The sequence below is a fragment of the Stomoxys calcitrans genome, chromosome 1 (assembly GCF_963082655.1).
Source record: "Stomoxys calcitrans chromosome 1, idStoCalc2.1, whole genome shotgun sequence".
Taxonomy (NCBI): domain Eukaryota; kingdom Metazoa; phylum Arthropoda; class Insecta; order Diptera; family Muscidae; genus Stomoxys; species Stomoxys calcitrans.
Window position 1 is genome coordinate 28668605 of NC_081552.1, and position 13378 is coordinate 28681982.

Consider the following 13378-nt stretch of genomic DNA (forward strand, 5'->3'; position numbering starts at 1 on the left):
TTTCAGTGGAATCGGAAACGAATTGTGCCCTCTAGTGGCTCAAGAAGTCAAGACCCAAGATCGGTTTATATGATAGCTATATCAAAACATGGACCGATATGGCCCATTTGCAATACCAACCGACCTACACTAATAAGAAGTGTGCTTTCGACAGACAGACGGACAGACGGACGGACATGGCTAGATCGACATAAAATGTCGCGACGATCGAGAATATATATACTTTATAGGGTCTCAGACGAATATTTCGAGTAGTTACAAACAGAATGACGAAATTAGTATACCCCCCATCCTATGGTGGAGGGTATAAAAATCAATTTGTGTTTGCTGGATTGTTTGTTTGTCTGTTCCGTATAGACTCAAAAACGGCTAAAACCGATTTTCTTGAAATTTTCACAGATGGTGCAAGATGAACCCGTGGTGAAAATAGGGTACTACATTTTTTGATATCTGAAGGGGGATGGAACCAGCCCCTAACCCCAATTTTCAGAAACGCCAGATTTCTGAAATGAGTGGTGCGATTTTAGCGAACTATTGTATGCCACCTTATGGTACCCCAAAAACACGAAATTGGTATAAAATTTTTGGGTCTAATATCCTCGGAGGACGCCCCATCTCAAAACCCACCCGGACGGACATGTTTACCGATTGGGACAAAATGGGTATCAAATAAAAATACCTTTCATTAAAAGTAGAGTAGAGTACGAACTTGGTCCCCCAACCCCAAAAAGCCCCCCAACAGGACTCTTTCACCGCTTAGGGCAATATGGATATCAAATAATAGATGTGCCCCCTTATGGCGGGGTTGTAAGCTTGCCCATTAATTGGGACACAGCTACCAACCGACGGTATGTGCACGTTTTATAGCTCTAATTCGGCAGTACCGGACCTGACTGATATCCTCATGCACTCCATGTAGGGGTCACTAGCGTGAGGCGCAGGCGAGATGGGTCTATACTTCACGAAATGGTGTATCAAGAAGGCCAATCTTCCACCTCAATTCCTTGGGCGATCCTTACGTAGCACAGCTTTTCTCCTAGATCGCTGCAACCAATATGTTCTTCCGATTCATAAAATCCACAATCCGGCACTGGCCTGCTAAAATTGGGGCTGGGATGCTACTGTTGCGTATATAGTCAGACGACGACGCCTGTGACTTACTGCTGTCTATGTTCGCACAGCACCTTGCAACATATTCAGTATGACTATACTCCCGTAGAGATGTAAGGCCAGAGCAAGATCGGAAATGTATGCACTCCATGCACGGCTTACACCTCACCGACACCCATCGGTCGGAGGTGGTTCTGGCAAACCGAGCAGAACCAGGGTTCGGGGTTCTTTTCAATCCCGGCACGGACCGGAAGCGTGCGGAGAAGGGCCGGAAGCGTCCGGGATGTGTCTCTCCCATTACGAAAAAAGTAGGAACACGTACACTGAGGCGGCAGCCCTCGCCGATGAAGGATTCCATCGGGTCAATCCGGTGCGTACAACGGTATCTCCAAGTGTTTAAGTCTTGCAATGATTAATTCACAATAAATCGCAGAGGGTCGATGCCATAAGGCCATTAGGGCGTTTATTAGAGTGGTTTGACTAAATAATAGCAACTGAACGTAATCAGACAAGCAAGACTCGTGGGCAATACGTGTCGATTCATAGTCTTTTTTTTTTTGTATCGCTGGAAGTGTCGAATCTTCGAAGAATGTATTGAGCCCGTACCACACCCCCGTCCCATGTCCTCGAACCCGATTGAACTGTCAGGTGGTACTACTTCGCGGCTCAAGTATAGCCTTGCTCCACTTTCTCAGACACTATCTGGACTTTGGTAGATCTGTGTTGCTAATAACGCCTTTCGGGCAATCTCTTCCTCTTTCAGTCTTTTGTAAACTATAGTTATCACGCATCTATTGCGTTCCAATTCTCCTCCGATTCCAACATGACGCTTACTCTTCTGGCTGCCATTAGCTACTTATTTATGAAAGTCTCCAACATGTTGCGACCTATGGCGAATCTTGGACATTTAAATACCACATATTCTGCGTCCCTCTCCATTGTAGGACAACTTTGACGCTTTGGAGAGGTGTCATATCCGAAGCGCTACAGGTAGCATCTGTAGCAAGCATGAACTGTCAAAAATTGGTTTAGGTTGAAGTTTAAATCCCCCACGTTAACCACTTCATTATGTTTGGCCACAATTTATAAGACCAACGGTCATTTGTTTCTCTCTCAGATCTACGAATGGCCTTTTTTGGTGTGCTTCCATCTTCTAGTACTCTCCTATATATATTGGAATGTTGCCTAGCAAGCATATCAAAGGGCATCATCCCTGTTACCACGTGTGCTGCGTCGCTTGAAATGGTTCTGTAGCCACTGCGCACTCGGAGAGAGTTTAGTCGACATATGGATGTCATGTAGGATCTTAAAGAAGTCTTTAACTTCGGTTCCCAAACAGGGATTCCATATAGTAGACAAGAATTTACGACACTTGCTAGTAGTTCTCTTCGGCTTCGTCTCAGGTCGCCTATGTTTGGCATCCTTTTTAACAGCGTATTCCAGGTGCTGATTGAATTTCAAGCGGCCGTGTATCAGGACTCCAAGGTATTTCAGACTTTCGGCTGATTTTATCTCAATTCTACCCACTTTAGTAGTCGGGTTCTCCATTTTATACCCTCCACCATAGGATGGGGGTATACCTAATCTTGATCGTCATGACATTTTACGTCGATCTAGCCATGTCCGTCCGTACTTCCGCCTGTCGAAAGCACGCTAACCTTCGAAGGAGTAAAGCTAGCCACTTGAAATTTTTTGGCATAGCTTTACCCATGGACGGACATGGCAAGATCGACTTAAAATGATCTGACGATCAAGAATATATATACTTTATGGGGTCTTAGCACTTATAACCAAATCTGGTCAGACTTTAATTTTGTATACCTATTGAAATATCGAATAGAACCTTGTACGATTTTCTTACGATGGTTCGAAAATTGTGGCTTCTACAGCTTTAAAAGTCGAAAGGCATAAAAGATATGGGAGTTGTATCTAAATCTGATACGATTTTGATGATATTTTGCACACGCATTGGGATGTCAATTAAAACATCTCATGAAAAGATTTGTAGAGATCGGACCAAAATTGTAGCCACTACAGCTTTAGAAGGGCATATCGGATGAAAGATATATATGGGAGCTATATATAAATCTGATCCAATCTGATGAACATTTGCACACATATTGGAACGTCACAAAAAGCTCTTCGTGCCAAATTTGGTAAAGTTAGGACTAAAATTGTGGCTCCTACAGCTTTGAAAGGGCATATCGGATGAAAGATATATGTGGGTGCTATATCTAAATCTGGACCGATTTCGATGAAATTTTGCACACGTATTAACACGTCACACGAAACATCTCATGCTAAGTTTGGTAAAGATCGGATAAAAATTGTGGCTCCTACAGCTTTAAAAGGGCATATAGGATGAAAGATATATGTGGGTGCTATATCTAAATCTGGACCGATTTCAATGATATTTTGCATACATATTGGGACATAAAAAAACACTTTGTGCCAAATTTTGTAGGGATCGGACCAAAGTTGTGGCTTCTACAGCTTTAAAAGTCCATATCGAATGAAATAAATATATGGGAGCTATATATAAATCTGACATAATTTTGATAAAATTTTGCACACATATTGGAACGTCACAAAAAGCACTTCGTGCGAAATTTGGTAAAGATCGGATAAAAATTGTGGCTCCTACAGCTTTGAAAGGGCACATCGGATGAAAGATATATATGGGAGCTATATGTAAATCTAAACCGACCGATTTCGATGAAATTTTGCATACATATTGGGACATCAAAAAAAAATACTTTGTGCCAAATTTTGTAGGGATCGGACCAAAGTTGTGGCTTCTACAGCTTTAAAAGAGCACATCGGATGAAAGATATATATAGGAGCTATATGTAAATCTAAACCGATTTTTTCAAAATCAATAGCATTCGTCCTTGGACCAAACATGAGACTTTTGAAAAATTTTGTGAAATACGACCTGTACCTTGATTACAAGAATACATGGACAGACAGACGGACATAGCTAAATCGTATCAGGAAATGATTCTAAGCCGATCCGTATGCTTATCGATGCTTTCGTCCTGCTGTTGTGTTCTATCTCTTAAACCATGTTTCCTTATAACGCAACCGAAGCCCACAATATATATGTGAGAGAGGCGGGTGAATATCTGTTATCAAGACCGTGGAAATATTTGCAACCTCTATCGCCAGCAAATCCGCTTTCTTGTTACCTATCGAATTCTTGTTACCAAGGATCCAACACAGGGGGTGTAGTTGCTCCAGAGAGTGGCGACTAGAGGTGTGCACGTGAGTTGTCGTCTCACGCGTGAGTCAATATAATCACGTGATCGTGCGTGACCGTGATTGAAAAAAAATTCTGCGTGAACGTGAGTGAGTGAAATCGTGCTCAGGACACTAATCACGACTCACGAGACATTCACGACTCACGAAACAATGAAGACTCATGAAACACTCACGAACTTAAATAGGGAGATGGGTATATGTATATGACAGCCCACTGTGTCAAATTTCAAGAACTTAATGAGCGAGATCGACATATATGCCAGCTATATCCAAGTATACTCGGGTCAAATGACGAAGGGCCTGACAGAACTCATTGCGCTGAATTTCAGAGAAATCGATTAATAAATTCATCTCATTTATGGGCCTCAAACCTTTACTTCTGAAAACAGTATATGGCAGCAACATCCAAATCTCGACCGATCTGGGTCGTATGGAACAATGATGTCGGATAGACTTGGTCTATGTGGCAGTCATATCGAAACATAGACCGATCTTAACCATACTCGGTACGAATGTTGTACCTAATTTCTAACTTAAAGAGATCGGTCTATATGACAGCTATATACAAATTTGGACCAATCTGAGCCGTGTTGAATAGGGATGTCGAGCAGCCTATCACAACTCGCTATAGCAAATTTCATCGAAATCGGATAATAAATGCGCCGGATAATAAATCCTATATCGAGAGATCAGTCTATATGGCGGCTATATGTAAATCTGGGCCGCATTGAAGAGGAATGTCGAGGAGCCTAACATATCTCGTCGAGGAGCCTAACATTTCTCGAATTTTAGCAAAATCGGATAATTAATGTAGTTTTAATGGGCCTAAGACCTTAAATCGGCAGATCGGTATATATGGGAGCTATATCAAGATATTGTCCGATATAGCTCTTCTTCGAACTTAACCTTCCTATGGACAAAAAAAGAATCTGTGCAAATATCTCTATTTTTAAAGACTGCAGCGAGATTTCAACAGACAGACGGACGGACGGACACGGTCTTAGATTTTTACGACGATCAAGAATGTATATACTTTATAGGGTCGGAAAAGGATATTTCGATGTGTTGCAAACGGAATGACAAAATCCTTTGGTGGTGGGTATATAAATTGGAAGAATGGAGAATCAGAGCGGTGAGCGAAATTCTTATTCCTTTCGCAAGTACGTATGTACCTTCGCCGGACCTTAACGCACCCTCCGTCGGAACCATCATGCGTAATTACTATCCGAATTGACTAAAATTTTAAACGTGGTATTTTTGACAAACATGTTCCACATCGGTTCATAACTTGATAGAGTTCCTATATATTTGAAATTGTGATCCATGGTAGAGGTTTTTTGAGATTCGACTTAACGCGCGTTTACTTGTGTACATAAACAACTTTGACCTTCCTGAAGACTCCTTACATTTTCAATTTGTCTTAATTTGGCTAGAAAATACATGACATCTCATTTGTCGGCCATACAAAAAGCATTTATGTTTTTAGTGACCAATATCAGAAACATCAATATAAGCTTTTCTTTAGAGTTTACTCACTGAAGGAATATGAATCTTTTAACAATTAACTGCCAAACAATTTAAACAAATCCTAAAGTTTTAACTAAGATGAATGTTAAGGCTGTTCTAATTCAAATTTATAATTTACCAATTAAAAGATTTCGCAAATTTTTAACAACTGTTAAATAAACTGTAACGCCTTGTATTATGCCCTTTGCAAAAGGCCAAATGATTGCGCAAACCTAAGAACCTAATCTTAAAGGAATTAAAGTCAACAATAGACAGATTAACGCACAAACCACCGGAGCAATTAATTTGGAAAAATCAAACACTTAAACACTAACAAACCAAAAGTTCAGAAATTTAAAAACGACTAATGGCAACATTTAACCATCCGCTCTTTATGTAATCCTTGAATGTGTATCAACTGCTTTCAAGTTACTTGTAAAAGCCTTAGGTCATTTTCGAACACCCACAAAACCACTTTATGAGCGAAAAGGAGGAAAAACTTTTTGATCCCACTTATTAAAAGTTTTATGAGTTTTCATTTAAGACTGCAGTCTTTGGTTTATATACATTTTTTCAATATAAGCCTTGTTATATTTAACTCATTTTTATACCCTCCACCATAGGATGGGGGTATACTAAATTCGTCATTCTGTTTGTAACACCTCAAAATATGCGTCTGAGACCCCATAAAGTATATATATTCTTGATCGTCATGTCATTTAAAGTCGATCTAGCCATGTCCGTCCGTCCGTCCGTCCATCTGTCCGTCTGTCCGTCCGTCTGTCCGTCCGTCTGTCCGTCCGTCTGTCCGTCCGTCTGTCCGTCCGTCTGTCCGTCCGTCTGTCCGTCCGTCTGTCCGTCCGTCTGTCCGTCCGTCTGTCCGTCCGTCTGTCCGTCCGTCTGTCCGTCTGTCCGTCTGTCCGTCCGTCCGTCTGTCCGTCCGTCTGTCCGTCCGTCTGTCCGTCCGTCTGTCCGTCCGTCTGTCCGTCCGTCTGTCCGTCTGTCCGTCCGTCTGTCCGTCCGTCTGTCCGTCCGTCTGTCCGTCCTTCCTTCCGTCTGTCTGTCGAAAGTACGCTAACTTTCGAAGGAGTAAAGCTAGCCGCTTGAAATTTTGCACAAATACTTTTTATTAGTGTAGGTCGGTTGGTATTGTAAATGGGCCAAATCGGTCCATGTCTTGATATAGCTGCCATATAAACCGATCTTGGGTCTTGACTTCTTGAGCCTCTATATGGCGCAATTCTCGTCCGATTTAACTGAAATTTTGCACGTGGTGTTTTGGCATCACTTTCAACAACTGTGTTAAGTATGATTCAAATCGGTCCATAACCTGATATAGCTGCCATATAAACCGAACTTGGATCTTGACTTCTTGAGCCAATAGAGCGCGCAATTCTCATCCGATTTGGCTGAAATTTTGGACGAAGTGTTTTGTTATGACTTCCAATAAATGTGCTGAGTATGGCGTAAATCGGTATAGAACCTGATATAGCTGCCATAGAAACCGATCTAGGATATTGACTGCTTGAACCTCTAGAGGGCGCAATTCTCATCCGATTTGGCTGAAATTTTGTACAACGGCTTCTCTCATGACCTTCAACATACTTGTCTAATATAGTTTGAATCGATCAATAGCTTGATACAGCTCTCATGTAAACCTATCTCCCGATTTTGCTTCTTGAGCCCCTACAAGGCGCAATTCTTATCCGAATGAACACAATGACTTGTACAACGTTCAGCACTCATTTATGGTCCGAATCGGACTATAACTTGATATAGCTCCAATAGCATAACAGTTCTTATTCAATATTCTTTGTTTGCCTAAAAAGATATACCGCGCATAGAACTCGACAAATGCGATCAATGGTGGAGGGTATACAAGATTCGGCCCGGCAGAACTTAGCACGCTTTTACTTGTTTTTATACCCACCACCGAAGGATGGGGGTATATTCATTTTGTCATTCCGTTTACAACATATCGAAATATCCATTTCCGACCCTATGAAGTATATATATTCTTGATCAGCGTAAAAATCTAAGACGATCTAGACATGTCCGTCTGTCGGTCTGTCTGTTGAAATCACGCTACAGTCTTTAAAAATAGAGATATTGAGCTGAAATTTTGCACAGGTTCTTTTTTTTGTTGTCCATAAGCAGGTTAAGTTCGAAGATGGGCAATATCGGACTATATCTTCATATAGCCCCCATATAGACCGATCCTCCGATTTAGGGTCTTAGGCCCATAAAAGCTACATTTAATATCCGATTTTGATGAAATTCGGGACAGTGAGTTGCGTAAGGCCCCTCGACATAGTCCTGCAATATGGCACAGATCTGTCCAGATTTGGATATAGCTGCCATATAGACCGATCCTCCGATTTAGGTTCTTAGGCCCGTAAAAGCCACATTTATTATCTGATTTTGCTGAAATTCGGGACAGTGAGTTGTGTTAGACCCTTCGACATCCTTCGTCAATTTGGCTTTGATCGGTGCAGATTTGGATATAGCTGCCAAATAGACCGATCCTCCGATTTAGGGTCTTAGGCCCATAAAAGCCACATTTATTGTCCGATTTTGCTGAAATTTGGGACAGTAAATTGTGTTAGGCCTTTTGATATCCGTTATCAATTTGGTGCAGATCGGACCAATTTTGGATATAGCTGCCATATAGACCGATCTCTCGATTTCAGGTTTTGGGCCCATAAAATGCTCATTTATTGTCCGATGTTGCCGAAATTTGAAACAGTGAGTTAAGTTAAGCCCCTCGACATAGTCCTGCAATATGGCACAGATCGGTTAAGATTTGGATATAGCTGTCATATAGACCGATCTCTCTATTTAAGGTTTTGGGCCCATAAAAGGTGCATTTATAGTCCGTTTTGACTGAAATTTGACACAGTGACTTATGTTAGGCTTTTCGAAATCCGTGTCGTATGTAGCTCAGATCGGTTTCTTTTTAGATAAAGCTACTTAAAAGACCAATATTTTGTTATACACAATTGAACAATGACTTGTACTTACAAGTATTTGGTCCAAATCGGAACATATTTTGATATAACTGCTATGGGACAAAAGGTATACAATTTTCACCGGATTTTGATGGAAGGTGGTTTACGTATATTCCCGAGGTGGTGGGTATCCAAAGTTCGGCCTGGCCGAACTTAATGCCTTTTTATTTGTTTTCTCTTTCCCTGTTTAAAGTCTTGTTAACATTTTTATGAAGGCATCTTATACGACTATAAAAAAAAACTTTATTTTTATCAAAATAGTTACAATGTGCAGCTATCTTCATATTATTGTCCTTGACGTTCTAGCTTTTAAAAAGTCCTTTGTTGTTGTCTGCTGGTCTTCTGTTAAAATTTTCCATTTTTTCCTTTTTTCTCTTTACAGCCGAGAACATTCATTTAGATGACCTGTATACACGCTATCGCCAACGTTTGCGTAAGTCATTGTTTCGCTCTGGTTTATGGATATCCTTGGCAGCATGTGTGGTGTCCATTATACTGGGTGTCATCTACCAACAGGTGAGTTATGTCCGTCCATTTGTTCAAAGTATGCATGCTATAGTCAAAAGGTAATGGTGGTGGCAGGATAAAGAAAGTTATGACAAAAGTCAATGGGGTGCATAATAAATTTAAAGTTTAAATAGTGTGGGCCAAGAAAAATTTTCACAAATGTAAGGCTACCTAAGGTTAGGCTAAGGTCGAGTGGCAGTCTATTATTATACCCTCTACCATAGGACCGTCATTCTATTTGTAATACATCGGAATATTTTTCTAAGACCCCATAAGGTATATTTATTCTTGATAGCCATGACATTTTAAATCGATCCTGCCATGTCCGTCCATCTGTCTAGCTGTCTGTCTTTCCGCTCATCCATCTGTCGAAAGCACGTTAACTCTTAAGGAGTAAATCTAGGCGCTTGAAGTTTTGCACAACATAGTGAAGCTCGGTTGGGTTGTAAATGGGTCATATCGGAAAATATTTAGATTATGCTTCTTGAGCCTCTAGAGAGCGTAATTCTTATCCAATTTGGTTGCAATTTTTCACAATGACTTTTTCTAATTGGTACATAACCTGATATAGTTCCCATATAAACCGATCTCTCGATGTTTCTCTGGAGCCTCTTGAGGGCGCTGTTTCTCTGACCTTCAACATAATAAGGTTTGAATTTGGTATATAACCTGTTAAAGCTCCCATATAAACTAATCTTCCGATTTTACTGCTTGAGCCCCTACAGGGAGTCATTGTAATCCGATTAGGCTAAAATTTTCCACAGTGACTTCTCCTATAATCTCCAACATATATACGTGCCAAATATCATATGAATTGTTAAATTACCAAACGTAGCTCACATACAAAACGATCTCCCGATTATACTTCTTAACCCTCAGGAGTATGGAACTCTTATCCAATTTGGATGATATTGTGCACAATCCCTGTCTCCGTCTTCTAGGTTAGGTTGAAAAGAGGGTGCGGATATTAATCCGCCCCATGCCACCATGGGCATACACCTAAGCCAGCAAGGTGCTTGTTATGCGCTCCAAATACTTAAAAGTAACCTAGAAATAGAAAATCCAAGTCAGAAATTCCGTGCTACTTACAAAATCCCTAATTGTTTTGCATGCCACACCCCTAACTTAGTTCATGTCTGGTATTATGTACCCACCTAAGTTCCGTTGTCTGTTAGCCGCAATAGTCGATCAATGACAAAGGAAGCCCTACAGCGTCTCATCATCTTCCCCACATGCCCTCTACATACTATCACTTGCCGCTCCGATTTTGCATAAGTGAGCTCATGTCCCGTTGTGATGTCGAAAGCTATACTGCCCACCTGTTTACTACCTTTCAGCAATAGCCTCGTCTTCTCACTATACGGATTCCTCGCATAGGATTTGCGTCGTCCCACCGACCATTTCGCGGCGGTTCCACAGTGTTTCATGCGCGTTCGTAGCCCACGCCCTTAACTCGGACTGTGTTGACCCGAAAGGCTTCCGGTTAACCAAGTTTATTGACTGCAGTCCTCTGGCCTTCACTGCCAAATCGTCCGCTTTTTCATTCCCCCTTACTCCGCTATGGCCCTGCACCTAAACGACGCTGATCGTGCCATTCTCAGAGAAGGCTTTAATCTCCTTCTTACACTCCAAGACTGTTCTTGACTTTACCGTCCTAATTGTAATTGCCCTTATGGTCTGTTTACTGTCCGTAGAGATATTGACACTCGACATCGTCGCACTAGCACCACACCACCTCACGCATTCGCGATCGCCCGGATCTCCGCCTTTGGACCGTATTATGGTTGGGCAGTCTAAAACAGATCTCAGTCTTTGAGTTCTCAATGCAGACCCCCAGACTCACTCTGTCGTCTAGCTTTGAACCATTCGTGTAACATCTTCCAGATGGCAATACTAGCGTACCGTCAATCCAAGACTGTGCTGCTGGCAGCAGTGCCTCGCACTCAACCTCAAGTGACGTTTCAGGTATCTGATGGCAAACCTCGTCCATTCCTTCGCGGTTTCCTATCATTGCCTCGATTACACCGCGATGGTATGAGCTGCTCCCAATCTCAATCCAGTCTCCCATCGCCTTAAGTCTAAAGCCGCAGTGGCTACCTTCCCAAATGTGTATGTCTGTGGGTCGGATATCTAGAATAGTCTCCAGTACCCTGGTGGACGTGCCAAGACAACATGTTCTCCAAACCTTTCGTGTGGTCCTTATGTTGCACTTTTTCTCCATAGCAGTCCACCAAACTACTGAGACATAAGTAAGTATTGGTCTAATCACGCTCCTGTAGAGCCAGTGGACTATCCTCGGATTCAGGCCGCATTTCGAGCCAACGGCCCGTCTACATAGTGCCCAAGATCTGTGAGCCTTCACAGTACGCTGTGAGCCTTCTCAGTACGCTATCATTTCATTGAGGAAACTTGGTGCGTTAAATTGGCTCACCTTTGTCTTCCTCATGATCAGGCAGACTTCGGTCGCTTCTGGGTTAACATTGAGATCCCTAAATCTAGCCCAGTCGTATGCCATCTGCAGGACCCTTTCAGCCCTACCGCATAGATGGTTCGTATCCTTACCCATTGGAAGATATTATAACATCGTCTACGTAGCAGACTCGTTCAAATCCCTACTCTGTCAGCACCCTTCACCCATAGGAGTGGCGATAAAATTCCCCCTGTGGCGTAGCCTGTGCCAATTTCTCCCTTATATTTGCGTCATGTGGCCCACAATTTATCCATTTGTTGCTTAGCATGTGGTTTGTCCAGTCTCTAAGGATCCGGTAGTGGTCTAAAGATTGCATCAGTGAGTCGTTCAACACATTGTCTAAAGCCCCTTCGATGTCGATGCATACCGCCATGTGTACGTCTTGGCATCGAAGGATTCTTCTATTTTATGCACAACCTCGTGCAGAGCAGTCTCTACCGAACGTCGCTTGACAAGGCATGCTGTTTGTATTTGAGCAGTTCGCCGCATGTCCTACTCTTTATCATGGTATCCATAATACTTTCCATGGTTTTGAGTAAGAAGGACGTAAGGCCTTAAGGTTTGTAGGCCTTTGGTGTCGCATAAATTACCTTGCCGGGCTTGGGTATAAATACCTCCTATGCTCCCTGACAAGATTTCAGAGCATATGCAAGTCCTATGTACGCAGTGAAAATACAGGCAAGATGGGGCGCCAAATTGTATAGTAGGCCTCCTTCTGTAGCAACTCTGGAAATATTCCATCAGGTCCGGGTGACTTAAGTAGTTCGAAGCTCCTCGAGGATTCAAGTTGGGCATGGGTTTTTGAGAGAAACTTTTTCTTCTTGGCGGCATCATTAACGCTATCGGACTGGCAGCAGCAAAACTTCCAGGAAGCACGTTTTGCCACTCTGGAAATTCCTTGAGCCGTGTGTAATACACATACCAATATATTTCCGCTTTTTTAGTGCGTGCTCTGTTTTAAAGTCTGCGGACCTCTTTTCCAATATTGCATCCAGGGTTTTGCTTGGGCTGATTTCCTTTCTCGAAGACGACAACTCTCCTCGAAAGACCCCCCTAGTGTAGCCGTAATCCTTGCACTCAACATTGTGGTCAATGTCTGTCTTCGATGCTTGGACAATCTAAATTACCTTGCCCAAGTCTTCGTCTGAGTAGTCTTCCAAATTTTGACCAGCTGGTTTTCAACTTTTGACCAGCTGGTTTTCACGTCTTCTTCTGAGTAGTCTTCCAAAATCTTCAACTCTTGGGTTGCCCAAAAAGTAATTGCGGATTTTTCATATAGTCGGCGTTGACAAATTTTTTCACAGCTTATGACTCTGTAATTGCATTCTTTCTTCTGTCAGTTATCAGCTGTTACTTTTAGCTTGCATTAGAAAAAAAGTGTTAAAAAAGTATATTTGATTAAAGTTCATTGTAAGTTTTATTAAAAATGCATTTACTTTCTTTTAAAAAATCCGCAATTACTTTTTGGGCAACCCAATATTACGAAAGCTAATCGGATTTGGCGCTGACCGTGCTA

At 42.0% G+C, this 13378-nt stretch overlaps 1 protein-coding gene across 5 annotated transcripts in view; it reads left to right on the plus strand.

Moving 5' to 3' along the window:
• LOC106091398 (adenylate cyclase type 2) overlaps positions 1 to 13378 on the plus strand; it is a 499738-nt gene that overhangs the window by 335898 nt on the left and 150462 nt on the right. For all 5 annotated transcript variants that reach the window (XM_059360972.1, XM_059360973.1, XM_059360971.1 and 2 more), the window contains one exon: positions 9268 to 9401. In XM_059360972.1, coding sequence (XP_059216955.1) covers positions 9268 to 9401 — 134 coding nt within the window. The remainder of the gene's footprint in view (positions 1 to 9267; positions 9402 to 13378) is intronic.